The sequence below is a fragment of the Sinohyriopsis cumingii genome, chromosome 3 (genome assembly GCF_028554795.1).
Source record: "Sinohyriopsis cumingii isolate HCF-2022 chromosome 3, ASM2855479v2, whole genome shotgun sequence".
NCBI classification, from domain to species: Eukaryota; Metazoa; Mollusca; class Bivalvia; order Unionida; family Unionidae; genus Sinohyriopsis; species Sinohyriopsis cumingii.
The window spans coordinates 10,870,010-10,891,253 of NC_142963.1; the positions used below are offsets into that span (position 1 = coordinate 10,870,010).

General features: G+C 36.0%; 1 protein-coding gene across 3 annotated transcripts in view; it reads left to right on the forward strand.

The window, feature by feature from the left end:
* LOC149802453 (uncharacterized) overlaps positions 1 to 21,244 on the forward strand; it is a 106,181-nt gene that overhangs the window by 20,438 nt on the left and 64,499 nt on the right. For 2 of the 3 annotated variants that reach the window (XM_089951686.1, XM_089951685.1), the window contains exon 6: positions 390 to 407. The exons of the other annotated variant lie outside the window; for it this stretch is intronic. In XM_089951686.1, the coding sequence (XP_089807812.1) occupies positions 390 to 407 (18 nt within the window). The remainder of the gene's footprint in view (positions 1 to 389; positions 408 to 21,244) is intronic. 3 annotated transcript variants of the gene reach the window in all.

Below are 21,244 nucleotides of genomic sequence, written 5' to 3' on the forward strand. Positions count from 1 at the left end.
TTGTTATCGCTATTCACCGTGAAGAAAAATTCATTTTGAGCGCGTTATTAAAGATTATATGTTATCGAATCAGATTTAAATAAAATTGCCTGTTAGACATGCAATCTGTTTTCCACAGTGGTTATCTTTAAAGTGGTGTTATCGCTCCTCTTCCTGAATGGATGATTTCATCAACATCGGGGATTAACCAAAATACAATGGTTTCTAGCTGGAGATTAAACAAAATACTACCAATAAGAGGTCTAACATGGTCGCAACATAAGCGACATTTAGTCTTTTTATATCTATTATTTGTCATGAAACTATATTACCAGTATGACATCCAATATGTTTGTAAATAAAGATATATACTATATCAGACTTTGCATTATTGTTCACTCTTCTTGCAGCAGTTACCACAACATCAGGTAAGTTTTTATCTTTGTTGCTTATCATCTCTCCCAAAATGATATGTTTGTTATGTGAAAAGCTTGAATTATGATTTGCAATTAGAGTACAGAACAAGGGTATTAATCTTAATGGGTGAAATGGTCAAAGACCAAGGTCATTGGCCAAAACATTACAAATGAATACACTCAGCACTTGAAAAAGTGAAATGGTCTTAATTTTATTTTTGTACATTCTTTTCGGCGATAGTACATTAATTCCACCGAGAAACGTTTACCTGATTTTGATATTGGACTGGAATTCTGTTTTTTTAAAAACATTTTAGACAATGCTTTATTAGTAGTTTCAATCATATCAAGGTCTTCAAAGTTCTTGCGACATGTTGTTCGACCAAGCAAAATTCTGTAGATATAAAGTACAGCAGTATATTATGGAATTTCATATTTTGAAGTCAATATTATGGATATTTTTAACCGTCTGTTTGCAATTTTTTTTTCTCTCTACTCCTCCTAAAATACTTGAATGATTGACATGGAACTTACTATGAAATGCATCGCCAGGTCTAGTTTGCTCTAAATTAATATGTTGGTGCTATTCAGACGTCCAATATGGCTGTCACAGCATGTACGTTTAGTCGTTCCTAATTGAAAATGTTGCTAGTCTCAAAAAAAGCCTTAAACGACTACCGTAGCAGCGAACGTGACACATTTCAACTGCATTTCCTCTTAGACGTAACATTTGACAGACACTGGGTTTCTCCAAAAGACGTGTTATGACGACTTGTTCATTTGCAATAGAAATTTTCTATCTTGAACCTTCCGAAAGCCCACCAAAGCGTCGTTAATTACATTGGTCTGAATTCGAAGTCAATATAGCCACCACAACATCCATATTGAAACATCGTTATCTCCACGTTACCTGAATATATTGCATTTACTAAAAGACATATTCTGATGTCAAGTTAGTTATAAACAAATGTGACCGCAGGGATATCCACATTTTGCTACATAGTGGCTATCTTCAATTTTCTAAATTCTGCTCCATTTGACTAGATGTTCATATCGACACGAGCTTTTATTTAAAAGACTTCTTATCATGTCTTATTGAAACCAAATAAAATTAGTACTAGCTAACGTTCTAAATGGCCGACACTGCATCAATTTTTGTAAATATTGTTATCGCTGTTCCTTGTGAACGAAAAATCATGTTAAAGAAGTTTCACCAGACGAACATTTTATCATATCTAGTAGGTTGTAAATATAAATAGCGACACCAAGACATAAAATAAATTTACCACTGTAGTCCAGTGTAATGGGCGCTGACTGAAAAATTAAAGTTGATTTATGCATAGTGGCTTTCACTTTCTGTAAGTCAAGATCATTATCAAAGAATAAATAGTTTTATAGAGATCAAACTTCCGTTATGTACATAGAGCAATAATAATATTAGGAAATAAAATATAAGTTGGAAACAATATAGGTTGATTTGTAATTCAGAATAAAGGACATTGTTGTTACATTGAACAAAGTAAAAGAAATATGAATATAGGATGTCTTGTTCTCCTCATTATTTTGAAAATTAATATAAATTTTTAATATTTTCTGCAAAATTCCAATTTGTTTCAGTTAGAATTCTTATCGTTTGGGTATCACAATCAGTGTCACACCCATATATTGATATATCCGGTGTTTATCCCTCATTTCAATGCCCTTATCTGTCAATCAATATGTGTGCAAAAATAGTTCTGGGCTGCTGGGGAAGAACCTATCAAATTTACTACTTAATACAAACCTCCGTACAAGGTGTATGGTCTTTTTAACCGCCGCTTTTGTGTCCAATTAATAGGTGGCAACTATGCACAAATTTCACTCTCGGTGCATTTCGTTATATTTAACCTTCCAAAACTGTATTTCATGTCCATTATAGTAGCTACCAGGCAAGTATACAACCATTTATCATACCTTGATCCTTTTTAACAAACACCACATTTTAGAAGGAGTGCAAAACGTATAAATATATACGTAATGGAACTTTCTTCCTGGAATTATATGCAATAACATATACTAAACATGGATGAGATTTACTAAGAAAAGCAACTGGAGTCGCTTTGGCAAGAGCAAAACACAATGCTTTGGAATATTATACAAATACATTTCATTATTTACCACCACTAACTATGCTGTAGGTCCATTTTTACACTACACGACAATCCATAAATACATTTTCATGAACGAAATTCATTTTATAATGTCTTTTTGCTCCATGCATGGAATTTGTCTAGTATCAATAATTATGATTTACGATTGTGTACAGTAAAATGTATATTAAATCCAGAGCAACCAAAGACTCTTAGATTATAATTGTGCATGAAATGGCGGAATACAAGACATAAATACGCGTTGTGTGTTTGCACTCAGAAAGCACGTTAGAAAGAACAGAGACCTTTATTCAAAACAGTTATTAAATGATCGAAAGTATACATAACTCATACATTGTTAGATACCTAAGAGTGTACCACTTTTGTAGCTGTTTTAAACGTTTTCTTCTGGCTTTTCCTTCAGAATGGATGTTCATAGCAATATAGGTCTTTTAAATTAAAATGTTTGCCTATTTGATGTCCAATATGGCCGCAAACGAAAAGCCATCTTATAAAATGAATAGTGTTACTCATACTGAAGGGAAAATTATATTGACATTGGACTCGGTGATTCTTGAAATTATTGAAATCGATATTTCTCTTAAATTGAAAGTAATTTAGAAATGATTTTTATCATAAGATTTATTATATCCAGTATGGCCGCCGTAGCTGCTGTCTTGAACATATTGCTAAAATGCTTTCGGTCTTCTTTGTTCCTAATTGAAATGTTTGCTAATTTGACATGAAGCATGTCCATCATTGCAGCTAATTTGAAAATTCCTTAAAACTAAGCAGTAAATATGCTCAACAAGTCTTATCTTGAATTCCCGGAACTTATGTTCATTCAATTAATCGTCAGTCTCTTCAATGCATTGTTTTTAACATTTTGTGAACCTTTCATCAATAAAATTCGTTTAAGCATATTATAAGTTGACCATTATATTGTTTAAGGAACTATAGCTAAATAATTGCGTATGTCAACAAAAATGATCAATCAATTTGATCCGTCATGACAGTAGATATTAGAGCGTGAACACTTCACAAAAGGAACAATAGTTTGTGCGCAGATTGTGAATGTTGAATGCGTTCAAAATAATTCTTTCAGAATTTAATGATAATTTATTAACCAATAACTATTTCGTCAGTGGGCAACACCTGATGACTAATGCACTTAAATGTTAAACAGATACGTTTGTAAATGTCCCTTGACACAAACGCCCTAAGATATGTTGACATGGTTGGTAGCTTTTGTTTTAGCATTTTTTTACATTACATTTAATTGTCATAAGTAGTAATATGGGGCATTATAGGGTCAAGGGGAACAAACTAAATTCATATGGGACATTAACAGGCAGGGACGCTACATGATAATACAGAAATAACGATGTTGGGACGCTTGGGTGTCAAAGCTATTTTCAGTATCAAAATTGCTTATGAGGTCAAATGCAAATGAAGATGGTATTGACAAATGGGCTTATGTTTGAGCTGACTAAATAAACAAACTTAGACAAACATCCATATTGAAATATCGTTCACACCACTTTTACTGAATATCTTGCCTTTACTAAAAGACATATTCTAATGTCTAGTTAGTTATACCCAAATGTGACCGCAGGGATATCCACGATGCGCTACATGGTGTGTATCTAAATTTTTCTAAATACTGCTCCTTTTGTGTAGATGTTCATATCAACATGGGCTATTTTAAAGATTTATTATCATGTCTTGTTGACACGAAATAAAGGTAGGTCCGAGCTATCGTATTAAGTGGCCGACACTGCAGCAATTTTGTGAGAATTGCTATCGCTGTTCCTCCTGAACGAAAAATCATGTTAAAGAAGTTTCACCCGACAGACATCTTATCATCTGTAGCATGTTTTAAACATAAATAAAGCCACCAGGATATCCAATACATTTTTCCACAGTAGTTCAAGGTCAAGGGCGCTGACTGAAACATTAAAGTTGATTTACGCACAGTGGCTTTCAGTTTCTGTAGGTCAAGACCATTATCAAAGAATAACTAGTTTAATAGAGAACAAACGTCAGTTCTTGACTTCGAGTAATAATAGTAACGTGGAGGGAATAAAAGATAAGTTTAAAACAATACATGTTGTTTTGTAATTCAGGGTATTGATCATTCTTGTTACATTGATCAAAGCAAAAGAAAAATGAGGAATAGCTTGTCTTGTTCTTCTCATTATATTAATATCTGATATAAATTTACAATATTTCCTGCAAATGTCCAATATGTTTCATTTAGAATTCTTATCGTTTGGATATCACAATCAGTGTGACACCCACATTTTGTAATATCCAATGTTTATCCCTCATTTCAAAACTCTCATCTGTCAACCAATCTGTGTGCAAAAATAGCTCTGGGCTGTTAGGGAAGTACTTGTCAAATCTACTACTCAATGCTAACCTGCGTACAAGATGTATGATCTTTTAACCCCGCTACTGTGTCCATTTGAGAGGTGGTAACAACGCATTAATTGCACTCACTGTGTACTTCGTTATATTATTTTACCAGCTAGTCTAATACAATGAGAAAGGGGTTTAACCTTCCAACACTTTATTAAGTGTCCATTATAGTAGATACCAGGCAAGTAAACAACCATTGAAAATACATTTATCCTTTTTAATAAACACCACTCTTAATAAGGACTGCAAAACGTATAAATATATATGTAATGAACTTTTCTTCCTGGAATTGTATGCAATAACATGTAATAAACAACGATGAGATTTACCAAGCCAAGCCACTTAAGTCGCTTCAAAGCAGGTATTAAATGATCGAAAGGGAACATAAATCATACATTATTAAATACCTAAGAATGTATCACTTGTGTAGCTGTTTTGAACGTTTCGTTCTTGTTTTTCCTCTCAATGAATGTAAATAGTAATATAAGGCTTTTACAGAAGGTCGTTTTGTTAATTTCTTTGACTTCAAAGTAAAATGTTGCCTATTTGATGTCTAATATGGCCCAAACGAAAATCCATCTTATAACATTAATATGTTACTCACACTGATCGAAAAGTTATATTAACATTGGGCTCCACGATGACATTCTTGAAATTATGGTAATCGCTATTTTTCTTAAACGGAAAGTAATTTAGAAACGATTTCTCGTCATAAGATTTATTATATCCACTATGGCCGCCGTAGCTGCTGTCTTGAACATATTGCTAAAAAGCTTTCGGTCTTCTTTGTTCCTAAGTGAAATGTTTGCTAATTTGACATGAAGCATGTCCATCATTGCAGCTAATTTGAAAGTTGTTTAAAACTTAGCAGTAAATATGCTCAACTAGGTTTATCTTAAATTTCTGGAAAATATGTTCATTCAATTAATAGTCAGTCTCTTAAATGCATTGTTTATAACATTTTTTGAACCTTTGACCAACAAAATTCGTTTAAGCATGTTATTAGTTGACCTTTATATTGCTTAACGAACTATAGCTAAATGATTGTGTATGTCAACAAAAAGGATCAGTCCATTTGATCCGTCATTACATTATACATTAGAGCATGGAAACTTTACAAAATGAATAGTAGTTTGTGCGTAGATTGTGAATGTAAAATAATTCCTTCAGAATTTTGTCGCAGAATAGAAATCGAGTGGGATTTTGGACTAAATGAATAAGACAAAAACAATGTGAGAAAGATGGAAATTTATGAATTAATTAATAAAGAAAAATATATGATGTAAAAATAAAACGTTTCTTTCACGCTTTCAACTTACGATTTACTCAAATCACTCTACACAACATTCACACATTGAAAATAAACCAAAATAATAAATCAATATGAAGTACAGATCCAAGAAAACTCATGAACTGCAGATACGCTTCAAACAGTATTTTACACTATAAGAGAGATTCACATAATCTCGAATATGAATTATATTAAGATTCAAAATAATCTTATGAACACAACTAAGATTCAAAATAATCTTATGAATACAACTAAGATTCAAAATATTCTTATGAACACAACTAAGATTCAAAATAATCTTATGAACACAACTAAGATTCAAAATAATCTTATGAACACAACGAAGATTCAAAATAATCTTATGGATATAAAAATGCAATGGAACAACAATTGATCCAAACGTATGCTTCTAGACCCCCTGTACAGTCGCACGATTCCTTGGGTTGGCCCACACTCTTATCGGCCGCTCGCACGCTTTATGAATCCACCACGTATACACACGTACAGACAGCATACAGCACCCTCTTTAATTTGCTGCGTCTACGTCCGTGGCACAGACATACGTACATATATACATACGTATCGACAGCACGCAGCATTAAATATTCTGGAAACTCCAGACAGCTCTAAACAACTTTAGACACCTTCAGAGAGCTTTAGACAGCTCTAGTCATATTCACAGTCACATCGACAATCACACTTCACAGCGACATACACAATCACAACGACAGTCACAATCACTGCGACAGACACAATCAGCTACAAACACAGTCATCCCTATGGCTGGAGAACAATGGAGAGCGTACACTCCTTGACGTGATCCAAAACGACCAGTGTCGGTTTTAGAAATCGATCTTACTTAAATCCATAGGAGAGTGAGCACAAGTCAGGGTAGAATACCCGTGCATATCATGTTAGTAATGTTACCTCGTCACAAGTAATCTCTTGCTAGGTACATGTTAATACAGTCGCTTACCTGGAAAAACACGTATTCACCCTAGATAACGTTGTAGGCATGAATAAACGAGAAATAGTTGAATAGTTTTAAGAAAAAACCAAGTTATTTCTTTGCCTAATTCTGTGACAAATTTAATGATAATTTATTAATCAATAGCTATTTCGTCAGTGGGCAAGACCTGAAGACTAATACGCTTAAATGTTAAACAGATACCTTTGTAAATGTCTCTTGACCCAAATGCCCTATAATATGCTGACATGGTTAGTAACCATATTTTTAGCATTTTTTATATTACATTTAATTCTAGTACCAGAGGGCATTATAGGGTCAAGGGGGACGAAATCAATTCATATTGGATATTAAAAGGCGGGGACGCTATATGATAATACGGACATAACGATGTTGGGACGCTTGGGTGTCCAACGTGTTTTCAGGATCAAAATTGCTTATGTCGTCAGATGCAAATGAAAATGGTATTGACAAATGGGCTTATGCTTGAGCTGATTAAATAGACAAACTTAGACAAAGATAAATATTCATGCACAATTCAAACTATCTTGGGCATTCTCCACACACCAGCTATCAGATCAAACGTGGAAGGGTTGAAAACAAACTATCTATAATCCAAAACCATACAATCCATCATACCACCTATACCATCCAATACCCCATGCACATACACTCAACAAATCCAGAACACCTTGTGTACTAACTCCACAAAAACTATACACACAACCTATACCACCCAACAATCCATACACACACATACAATCCAAAACACCTTGGCTACTTTCCACACACCAACCATCAGACAATGCAGGAGGGCTGACAACAAGGAGATGAAATCCAACAAAATATTCTGTCATTCAATCCATAGACACAACACATAATCCCTTTACCATATCTTTCAATAGTGTTATTCAAGCTTAACAAATCGCGCCAAAGGAACGACGAATGATCAGACTGACAAATGCTCCGCTTTGTATGCATGAAGCATGTACGTAATTAACAATATCCCTTTGATTCGAACGTGAAGGAACCATAACCTAGATCGATAGAGAGGGTAATCGCAAAGGCAAAAAAGTGGCAAATCCTTTTTGTTTGTTCTTTTTTCCGGTATTTATAGGAAAATATGAACTTAAAATGATAGTAGATTTTGTACCTTTATGGAGACAAACGAAAATTCTGCATGAGAAATATTCATCGGCAATTGTTTATTTCATTCATCAGCTTTTTAGAAAGCATAGATATATTTTTCAAATCACTGCAGTGACGTTTATTATATGTCCCAAATGTGAAAATGTCATGTTTAGATGGATGCAGATGGAAATTATTCCAACATTATCGTAAAGGTCCCTAGGCCAATGACTAGAACACATCAGAAAGTTATGTTATATTGCAGTATTAAATGAAATGGGAGAAATAGTTTTAAAAAATTGTTTCGTTTCTTTCTCTGAACGCTTGTTTTGATTTGACAATGATAGTGCGAAATATAATGGTTTTCTCTCAGATTATTCCTTCACTGTAAAGCAGTGGGTCTGTATTTAGTGTACTGTTAATTACGTCTTCAGAAAATGATAAATTGATTAGTATAAATTTTTATCATGACACGTCGCTGGGGAAAATTAATAAAAGCTACCCAGACAAAATGCAAAGATATCTGACAGTCACAAACACAACTAAAGATTTTGTATGTACTCATACACTTTGTACGTTTGACAGACTTACAAAACTAATGTAACATTTCTTGGGACAACTGACACATCTTTTGAGGTAACTTAGATCGAATGCCAGTATGATTTCAATCTATATCATTGTATAAGGAACAAAAGTGCATGCATATATGCAACAGACAGAGAGTAAAGGAAAGAGACAGGGAATGCGTCTTTCCTACTTTTAAAAATATCAAGGGACTTAACATTCTCATTGTATATATTCCCTACCAATTTCAAATACATACATTCCATTTTAAAACTCGTTCCAATAAGAAGGAATCCACATCTTTTGTAAAATGTCACAAGAGTGAACCATAAATAGTCTGCTACGGCCTTTTCTCGTAAACGTCGATGTAAAGTTCTCGCACACTATTGCATCAAAATATTCCGTGATATATTTGGAATAAGACTGACACATTTCCCGTTGATCACAAAGTGTACGATTGCTTATCAGTTATTTTTCTTGTGAGTTTTTAATGGTCAGATCTTCTCATTCTGAAGAGAGCAACTGAACTCAAATCGGGCTTTGAACCGTAGCTAAGTCGGTAGAATGCATCCGTTAGCCAATGAAGTCTCTTGCAATAAGTAACACATTCGTTTCTTCAAAGACAGTGTGGTAAAATAATAGCTATTCTCCACTGTTTTTATCATTGCAGTGCACAGAGATTTGAGAGTGAATTTGCAATCCTTTGTCGAGTGCGATGCCATTTATTTGTTATATTAAAAATGAAACTGTAACAAGTTTGGTTCGTGTTTTTTCTAAATGACAATATTTATCGTACTTAGAAATCGTGATATCCATACACTTAAATAGTTAGTGAGAAACAATGGCCACACCAGTTTTCTTTTCCAAACTAGTGAACCTGCGGGTTTGTATGATATGAAGATTAGTTGTAAAGTTGCAAGTGTACGTATCTTGGAAATAGGCAAAAGTTGAATATAAATTTTGTACGCAGGACGCAAATAAGGTGGAGAGTTTATGTAGGATTTTAAACTTAAAACACACAGCTTTATATTGATTACAGTCATTTCGATTTAGAAAATGTTAAGTATAGCAATTCATGATCACAGACGTACGTAAAGATAGGGGTGTGAGACTTGTTATTTGGTAGCTCCAGTAAATTTGGCTAGTGTCTTAAAATTAAATAATGTAAAGAAACAATTTTTTTTAAACTTATCGACCTTTCCATACTTACATTTTATGCTAGACACCAACAAAATGTCCTCAAAGATTCGTTCTCATCTGTTTAACACAATAGTAGTCCATAATTGTTACAAATTACCTACTTATGGAAATTAGATTTCTCGCAAATCAGTTTCTGTGTACGAGAGTTTTCGTTATGTCCAATGTTTCTTATTTTTAACTCGGCATTTCAACCCTCATAGCTTGGGAGTCTAGCCTGTTTACCTATTAAGATAGTTATATGCTAGAAACAATAGACGTATTTCAACAGTAATACATATTTTGTTACAAGTTAGATCCTCAAGTATCATTGCCGTAAATTTATTTTATTATTAAGAAAACCAACTGAAAGAAGGATACACCCATATTTGAATGTGTGGATAACCAATAGCAAAACTGTTTGCAAAAAATACAAATTGCACTCTTTACGACATAGATGTTTTCAAAATTGGTATACAAACGGTATAACAAAGTTGATTAGTTTGAAAATATTCAAATTGTCGGAAGTTTTTCTTGAAAATGGACAATTTACAGGAGCACATTAAGAATCTATCTCGTTTACAATTCCTTGGAATATTGGGCTCTATGTCACATACGCGTGTTAACATCCGTTTATAAATATGTCCCTTGGGGCAAATTCATCAACAGTACATACAAATAAAATTCAACCAGCTAAACTTTAACTGTTTATATAAACAGAAGAAAATGCAAATTCAAAATTTTCTGCAGGTCACTATTTCGGGAGCTGGATTATGAAACAATTACCGGCAGCTATCGGACGAGTTTCCTTTTTACCTCATCTTGGATAGTCTATCAGAATATAAGTTGTACCACAAGTTGTTCTCTCTCACCCTCTTGATAACACACTGCAGTGAATATAAATGGTATTAGATATTATCCAACCATGTCTTCTTCAAAGCTAACGCGAACTTCTGCCAACACATTTTGGAGAGTGTTGATTGACACGAATCGCCATTTTCGCTTGGTTTCGACTTTCTCCATGGAAAAAGTGTTATCGTTCATTTTGATTGCAAAATGTAATTTTAGTGTGTTTTTCGTCATCCAAATTTGGTAATAATTTTTGAAGCAGAACTAATTGTTTATAGGGTTATTATGGACTCTCTTGGTTGGTATTGAGGGATAAGTGACGTGGCGTTTGTTCAGGGTCACTCATGATTGGTTTGAAATCGCTCACTTGGATTTGAGCTAACATTTCAGGTCGTTAGAGAGAAGATACTGCAGTATATACCACTTTCTTTCCTTTACATTCTTTCCGCGAAGACCAATGGGGCCAACAAGCAGTGTCTAATCTGAACCTTACTGAGCATATATACATCTGAGATATATGTTTAACCGACTCGAACTTATGCAGGATATTAATATGATTCGCCAGTTAATTACAACAATGACTGTTTCAATTAATCTGATCGCAATCACACACCTTGGCATGCATATCTAAAATAAAAGGTACTTAGTGAAACATATGACTGTGTGTGGATATTTTCAAGTTAAGCCAGCTTATTTCTAAATTATCTTTGTTTAGTTCTACTGGTCATAAACCAGGTAGTGGTGTTATCGTTCATCCTCTTAATGATTGACTGAATCAACATGGGGGAATAACCAAAATATAATGGTTTCTAGCTGGAGATTAAAAAATGCTGCCGATAGGAGGTTTAAAATGGTCACAACAACAGCGATCTTTAAAGTCGTTTTATAGCTATTATTTATCATAAAACAAAGTTGCCAGTATGACGTATAATATGTTTGTAGATGAAGATATATAGTATATCCGACTTTGTATTATTGTTATATTTTCTTGCAGCATCGAGGAGCTCAGAACCAGGTAAGTTTTCATCTTTGCTGCTAATCATCTTTCCAAAAATGACATGTTTCTTATGTAAAACGCTTGAATTATGATTTGTGATTAGGGTAAGGACCACTGGGAATAATTTTAAAGGTTACAAATCTGAAAGTGCAAAGTCATTGGCCGAAATATTACAAATGATTGTACCTAGCGCTTGAAAAGGTGAAGTTGTTTTAATTTAACCTTTGTAAATTCATTAGGGCAATTGCACGCTAATTTCACCGAGAACCTTTTACCTGAATTGGTTCTGGACAGGAATTCCATTTCTTCAAAACATTTTAAACAATTTGTTTATTAGTAGTTTCCATCATATCAAGGTCTTCAAAGTTCTTGCAATATATTTTTTAGCTAAAATACATCAATATATTATGCAATTTAACATTTCGAATTCAATCTTATGGATTGTTTTAATGTATGCTGATAGATGCCATTTCTGACATTCGATCCACCTCGGTTATTTATGAAATGAAGATTGCCGAGAAGTTACGAATGTATCTAATTGTTGTTTAATTTACAACTACTGAGCCTATTCTAAGGTCTATTCAACCATAGGAATAGTTAAGGTGGTCCGATTGTGCTTTCGGTGTTGTCAAGTCATATCCAACAAACAACAGATGTACCTTTTGTGAAAGTTACTGAGACGACATACATTTGGGGCAAACCATTGGTCTCTTGTGACTTAATGCAAGCTTTACCAGATTGTATTATTTCTAATCAGTTGCTTACAAGACTGATTACCTCAACTTATCTGGTCGAAATCACACACAATCACATAAGTAACAAATGTTGCTAGTGCCTATGTTAAACAAATGATTGTTTGAGAAAATGTTTTTTTTCTACTATTCATAGACAAGGTAAGATTATGGAATGGATTCTATCTAACCATCCGCTTGCAATTTCTTTCTTTCTCTATACTCCTACTAAATTACTTGACTGATTGACATGGAACCAACCATAAAATGCCATCGTCAGGTCTAGTTTGCTCTAACATAAAATGTTGATGCTAGTCAGACGTTTAACAGGGCTGCCACAGCAGGTAATTTTAGTAGTTCCTAATTGAAAATGTTGCTAGTCTCAATTCGTAAATGGCTACCGTGGAAGCAACCTAGACACATTTCCAACGGAACGTTTGATTTACACTGGGATTCTCCAAAAGACGTCTCATGACGACTTGTTCATTTACAATATAAATTATCCATTTTGAACCTTTAGTAAGCCCACCAATGTGACGTAAATTACAATGGTCTAAATTTGAGGTCAATATAGCCACCACAGCATCCACATTGAAATATCGTTCACACCACTTTTACTGAATATCTTGCCTTTACTAAAAGACATATTCTAATGTCTAGTTAGTTATACCCAAATGTGACCGCAGGGATATCCACGATGCGCTACGTGGTGTCTATCTAAATTTTTCTTAATGCTGCTCCTTTTGCGTAGATGTTCATATCAACATGGGCTATTTTAAAGATTTATTATCATGTCTTGTTGACACCAAATAAAGGTAGTGCCGAGCTATCGTATTAAGTGGCCGACACTGCAGCAATTTTGTGAGTATTGCTATCGCTCCTGAACGAAAAATCATGTTAAAGAAGTTTCACCCGACAGACATCTTATCATCTGTAGCAGGTTTCAAACATAAATAAAGCCACCAGGATATACAATATATTTTTCCACAGTAGTTCAAGGTCAAGGGCGCTGACTGAAACATTAAAGTTGATTTATGCACAGTGGCTTTCAGTTTCTGTAGGTCAAGACCATTATCAAAGAATAAATAGTTTAATAGAGAACAAACGTTAGTTCTTGACTTCGAGTAATAATAGTAACGTGGAGGGAATAAAAGATAAGTTTAAAACAATACATGTTGTTTTGTAATTCAGGGTATTGATCATTCTTGTTACACTGATCAAAGCAAAAGAAAAATGAGGAATAGCTTATGTCTTGTTCTTCTCATTATATTAATATCTGATGTAAATTTACAATATTTCCTGCAAATGTCCAATATGTTTCATTTAGAATTCTTATCGTTTGGATATCACAATCAGTGTGTCTCCCACATTTTGTAATATCCAATGTTTATCCCTCATTTCAATACTCTCATCTGTCAACCAATCTGTATGCAAAAATAGCTCTGGGCTGTTAGGGAAGTACTTGTCAAATCTACTACTCAATGCTAACCTGCGTGCAAGATGTATGATTGTTTAACCCCGCTACTGTGTCCATTTGAGAGGTGGTAACAACGCACCAATTGCACTCACTGTGTACTTCGTTATATTATTTTACCAGCCAGTCTATTACAATGAGAGAGGGGTTTAACCTTCCAACACTTTATTAAGTGTCCATTATAGTAGTTACCAGGCAAGTATTCAACCATTGAAAATACATTTATCCTTTTTAATAAACACCACTCTTAATAAGGATTGCAAGACGTATAAATATATATGTAATGGATTTTTCTTCCGGGAATTGTATGCAATGACATGTAATAAACAACGATGAGATTTACCATGCCAAGCCACTTGAGTCGCTTCGGCAAGAGCAAAATCGAATGCTTTGAAATATTAAAAAAATACATTTAATTATTTAACAACACTAAATACGCTGAAAGAGAATACTTAATTGTTATGAACTGAATTCATTTTGTAATGCATTTTTGCTCCATGTATGGAATTCAGCTAGTATAAATAATTATAGTTTTATGATTTAATACAGTAAAATGTATATTTATTAAGTCAAGACCAACCAATGACTATTAGATTATATAAGTATTAAACATCGTGGTATAGAAGACATAAATAAGCGTTGTAAGTTTGCAATCAAAAACATGTTACAAAGAACAGACACCTTATTCAAAGCAGATATTAAATGATCGAAAGGCTACATAAATCATACATTATTAAATACCTAAGAATGTATCACTTGTGTAGCTGTTTTAAACGTTTCGTTCTTGTTTTTCCTCTCAATGAATGTAAATAGTAATATAAGGCTTTTACAGAAGGTCGTTTTGTTAATTTCTTTGACTTCAAAGTAAAATGTTGCCTATTTGATGTCTAATATGGCCCAGACGAAAAGCCATCTTATAATATTAATATGTTACTCACACTGATCGAAAAGTTATATTAACATTGGGCTCCACGATGACATTCTTGAAATTATGGTAATCGCTATTTCTCTTAAACGGAAAGTAATTTAGAAACGATTTCTCGTCATAAGATTTATTATGTCCACTATGGCCGCCGTAGCTGCTGTCTTGAACATATTGCTAAAAAGCTTTCGGTCTTCTTTGTTCCTAATTGAAATGTTTGCTAATTTGACATGAAGCATGTCCATCATTGCAGCTAATTTGAAAGTTGTTTAAAACTTAGCAGTAAATATGCTCAACTAGGTTTATCTTATTTTCCTGGAAAATATGTTCATTCAATTAATAGTCAGTCTCTTAAATGCATTGTTTATAGCATTTTTTGAACCTTTGACCAACAAAATTCATTTAAGCATATTATTAGTTGACCATTATATTGCTTAACGAACTATAGCTAAATGATTGTGTATGTCCACAAAAAGGATCAGTCCATCCGTCATTACATTATATATTAGAGCATGGAAACTTTACAAAATGAATAGTAGTTTGTGCGTAGACTGTGAATGTAAAATAATTCCTTCAGAATTTTGTCGCAGAATAGAAACCGAGTGGGTTTTTGGAATAAATGAATAAAACAAAAACAATGTGAGAAAGATGGAAATTTATGAATTAATTAATAAAGAAAAATATATGATGTAAAAATACAATGTTTCTCTCACGCTCTCAACATACGATTTACTCAAATCACTCTACACAACATTCACACATTGAAAATAAACCAAAATATTAAATCAATATGAAGTATAGATCCAAGAAACCTCATGAACCGCAGATACGCTTCAAACAGTATTTTACACTATAAGAGAGATTCACATAATCTCGAATATGAATTCTATTAAGATTCAAAATAATCTTATGAACACAACTAAGATTCAAAATAATCTTATGAATACAACTAAGATTCAAAATATTCTTATGAACACAACTAAGATTCAAAATAATCTTATGAACACAACTAAGATTCAAAATAATCTTATGAACACAACGAAGATTTAAAATAATCTTATGGATATAAAAATGCAATGGAACAACAATTGATCCAAACGTATGCTTCTAGACCCCCTGTACAGTCGCACGATTCCTTGGGTTGGCCCACACTCTTATTGGCCGCTCGCACCCTTAGCAGCAGAGGGGGCGAATCGGACATTTTGTCCAATCGTTATTTGGCTTAATTAATACTTTCTGCATTCAACGATCTAGTGTCGTCAGCGCCTGGTAAAAAAAAAACGACGACGTCGTTGGGGGATCGTCGCGTCGTCATTTGGTTTAATTAACACCTTCTGCGCGTCGATCCCCAGCGTCGTCAGCGTCCGGTAAGCACATCGACGACCGCGTCGATGTCATCGCCCCCTCTGCTGCTAAGTGGTTATTTACAATGAAAATTATTTACAACTAGCCGAATATTTGGTCAAGTCCGATACGATATCGTGTCCGAGGATCATGTAAATTTATCGTTACGAATCCATGTGGGGTCGACTGAGCATGACTAAAAAAGTTTCGAAAAACATTAAAGTCCATGTCACCGCCGCACCATGTCTGCCAAATATTTCGTAGCGTGTGTGTATCAACGCCGTTGAACACAGCAAGAATATTACAGTTGTCTCTAATTACTTTTGGAATCTGAGTGTATCGTTGAGTGACATATATCACGTCAGTGTTTTTATGCCTGCCTCTGGAAAATATCCTAGCTGGGTTTTTTTGATTGTCTAACATAACATCATCGTACACGACTAGATTGTTAACGTCGCCATCAATATCATCAATACCCGGTGCATCATTGATATCTGTAATAAACTCGATGACATTTTTTTTAGCGATCGCTGATGCATTCTCGTTGAAATCTTTCAACACCTCGTAGCATCGTTGATCATCTACGCTAGGAGCAACCAAATACAACTTATCCCACTTCATCCATCTCATTATTAAATTGAGTAACAATTGCGTCTTGCCGGATCCAGATGGTCCGATGATAATCATCCGGATCGAGTTTGGTAACGCTGCAACATGCTTAACTGGTTCTCTTGTTTTAGTCGCCGAAAAATCAATTATATTCATATTTCTATACATAAATTATGGATCTATATTGTGTGAAGTGTAGAGTACGTACTGGCACAAATGATATGACAACCGCTACAACAAGAAATAACAGATCGGCGCTTACTGGTAAGTGTGTACAATGCGGTACAAAGAAATTTAGATTTATTTCTATTAGACCCGGAGATGTTTTAAAAAAAAGCGAGGAGGTGACATCGCAGCCAAATTGGCAAAACTCCCCGGAACACCGTGGGCAAAGTATCCAGGAGAAAAACACCTCCCAGGATATAACTACTGTGGCCCCGGAACACGATTAGATATTAGACTCGATGATCAAAATCAGCCCAAACCCGGTGAGTATCCAATAAACGCTATCGATAAGGCGTGTCATGCTCATGATGTTGCTTACAAAAGTAGCGATCTGCAACAGCGTCATATCGCGGATGTAAAATTAATTCACGCGTTAAATGCTATTCCTGATAAATCCGTCAAAGAAAAATTGGCCTCATGGTTGGTAAAATCGGCTATGAAAGGTAAATTAATGATTGGAAGCGGAGCTTCTCGCGCTGGTAATTGAAAACGCTAGCGTTTATAATAACAACATGGAATCCATCTATTATTCTCCGAGAGGATACTGGAAGGGGAAGGCCGCAATTGGTAAGCTTGCAAGCGCTGCAAAGGTAACAAAGACCACTGCGGCTAATTGGTTATCCAAACAGGCTATATGGCAAATCTATCTACCACCGCCTAAACAAATCAACTTCTCGCGCTTTGATGTCAGCGTACCTAATGAAGTTCATCAGGCTGATATACTATTTCTGCCGCATGACAACGGTTACAAATACGCGCTAACCGTAGTTGATGTTGCGAGTCGATACAAACAAGCGGAGCCGTTAAAAACAAAGTCGGCAACTGAAGTAGCCGCTGCGTTTGAAAGAATTTATCGAAGAGGCCCTCTGCGCTGGCCAAATCTATTACAAGTTGATCCCGGTAGTGAATTTCGCGGCGCTGTTTTATCAACGCTGAAACATCATAGCGTCGCGATACGACGAGGTCATACTGCGCTACATCGTGATCAGGCAATTGTTGAACGATTCAATCGGACTCTTGCTGAACGGTTATTTGGATATCAATACGCGAAGGAATTCATCCAAGAAAAACGATCTCGTGAATGGGTTAAAAGGTTGCCAGGTGTAATTGCAGCGTTAAATAACGAGATTACCCGAGCAATCAACATGAAGCCCAGCGACGCGATTAAATACGAGTATACACCCGGAAAATCAAAAATAAATAGCGTTTCCAAGCCGATTCTTGGCGATGTCACTGTTAGATATCTATATGAACCAGGAGAGCTTGAAGGCGGTAAAAAAAGAGCTACTGATCCTATTTGGAGTGTTACCACACATAACATATCAACGATAACACGATCAACTGGTAGACCACCGATCTATAGACTGGATTCAACTGCTCCTCAGCGCGGATTTACACGCGAGCAACTACAAGTGATACCTAACGATACTCAATTACCCCCGCGTGGTCTTAACTAGCGCCGTTGCGTCTATTGCACTCAAGACATGTCAACCTCACATTGTTTTTGACATGACCGAGACTGTTATCGATCCTGTCCACGGTAAATTGGCGAGTGTCTTTATCCGAATAACGCCAACTCATTATACAATTGCAACTCGCGCAGTGATTATTCTGTTGTTGTCGTAGCGAGATTATTAATTCGGCATCAATATCAAAACGCCGCTGTTTTTTTTTATCCTGTTGGCGGTAACCCGAGAGTTTTCTATCAATGACGCTTGCATCGATGGTGACTTTGTCGCCGGCTTCGTCAGTGACTCCGTCACCGGCTCCGTCAATAACAATTCTTCGAAGCTGATTCATTCTCCGTACTCTGGACACTGCAAGATAGACTAGATTTGACCATTCGATGCGATTATCAACTATCCAAACAATTGTATCCGTGATGGTTAGTCCCTGCGAGGAATGTATTGTTGTTGCGTATCCTAGCGTCCACGGGGATTTATCAGCACGTAGCGCGTCCTCGACGACGCTGATATCAACGAGCACAATATCATTCAGCACAAGAATTTGTTTTTTTATCCCTGACGCTGTCGGGCCCGGGATTTCAACTTCAATGTTCTGCCGCCGTGTATCCGCGGGTCTATAACATAACGGCACTGGGCGCGTTGGAAACATTTCCTTATGCAACGTAAACAACTTCCGCTGAAGTGTGTCTCTGACTATCTTTCTACTCGCTACAATCAAATCGTTTGGTCTCCATGTTTCCCAGAATTCATTCAACGGCGTTTCCGGAATTACCTCGCGGATTATTTCACACTGAATTCTATCCGGCTGTAATCTGATTAATTTTTTAACCTCGCGCAGTTGTTCATCAAGTGCTCGGTAATCAGTATCGGTTTCTTCATAATAGTCCACAAAACCCCTTAACCAATCATGTGGACCCTCGCCGACAAATGGTGGTGGTTGGCCATGGTCGCCACACATGATCACCGCTGTATTCGCGAGCACCAACCAATCAAGAAACATTTGTAAAACATCTAACGAAACAGTACATATCTCATCCCAAATGATAACCCCAGGAATAAATTTTTCACCCATTCGATCAGGAGTCCACTCACCGCCGCTGTATCGAAAAAAGCTATGATAAGTAACGGCGTCAACATTTCGTTGTTTTATCTCTCGCGCTAGTCTATGGGTCGGTGTAAGCACGATTATACTTGCCCGCGTTCGAAATAATTCAATTGCCCGAGTCGTCTTTCCTGACCCGCCACAGCCGCTTAAATAAACTGTTTTGTGTCTACAAATTGGATCAGAACACGGTGGTGCATTAGACCATTCTGATAATTTATCACCGCGTAAGTAATTGTTTTCAACGGTGACATCTGCTGACGGGGAATAATCGCGTCGTATTTCATTTTTAATTCTCCATGTACCCCAACTCTCGTCCGGACTAGTAAACCCGGCTACGTTTTCCTTATACGCTACGTTAACATAAAACGAATCAACGGCTACTCTAACCGCGGTGTCGGGGAATCTATTTATCATCGAGAATAAATTAATAGCGGCGTAACCCAGCATAGACGCCCTCAAATGTGGATACGCCGGGCTGTCTCCATCGCTGTAGGTAACAACTGTACCCAACCTCGTTCCATTGGACAAGAAAGCTGTTTTGCAGTTCACGTATCTATTTTTTGCCACTGCGTCCTTGATTACGAAATCATATTCTGCGTCATCTATAATCAGCCGTGAGCAATATCGTTTGTAGTCGCAGTTTTTTCCACCTTGTGTGAACTTACCGATTATTCTTCTACCGAGATCTTTTGCCTCGCGGTTTCGTTGGTTAAATATCCTCCTGGACCATTCGATGATATATTCCTCGTCGGCATCAATGTGTGCTCTGGACTCGTCAATTATGCTATCTAGACGCTCCGGTTCTGGTAACCAGACTTCAGTCTGTGCCCGGTATGATATAATCGCATCACTGACAATCAACGAAACTAGCATGCTACAATCAATCATATACCGTAGCAGCGCTATTGGCAGCCACTTCTTTTCAGACATGTGTCTACCGATCCAAATATAGCAACAGCGATGAAGTCCTGCCGCGAATTCAAATGATACTATGCGAGCGAATCCGGTTAAATCAAAATCAGGCAGTGGTCCATTAATAGCAACACGAGTCATTTCATGTCTGGGGTGTCCAAATCGTTTGAAATACTCAGCGGCGGATCCATACCCGAGAAAACTCGCTGGATAACAGGCAACCATATCAACCGAGATCATAGCGTCGCGGTTGTATTCAGTGTTCCATAATCCACCGTGATAGTATTCCAAACAACTGGATTGTACATCCGGCAGAAATTCCCTGCGCGCTGGTCTCCACGCATTTTTCCTTGCTGCAACATGAGCCGCAACCGATGGAATCGTAAAACAATTTGTTAGCAGTTGTTCATCATGTTCCTCAAATTCTATGGCGGTTTTTTTCATCTTGTTGTGAAATGCTTGAGTGCGATATAATTCACCGTTTGGTCTTACAAACTGATCAAAGGTATCCGCATCGTTTTCAGCGCTGCGAAGTAACC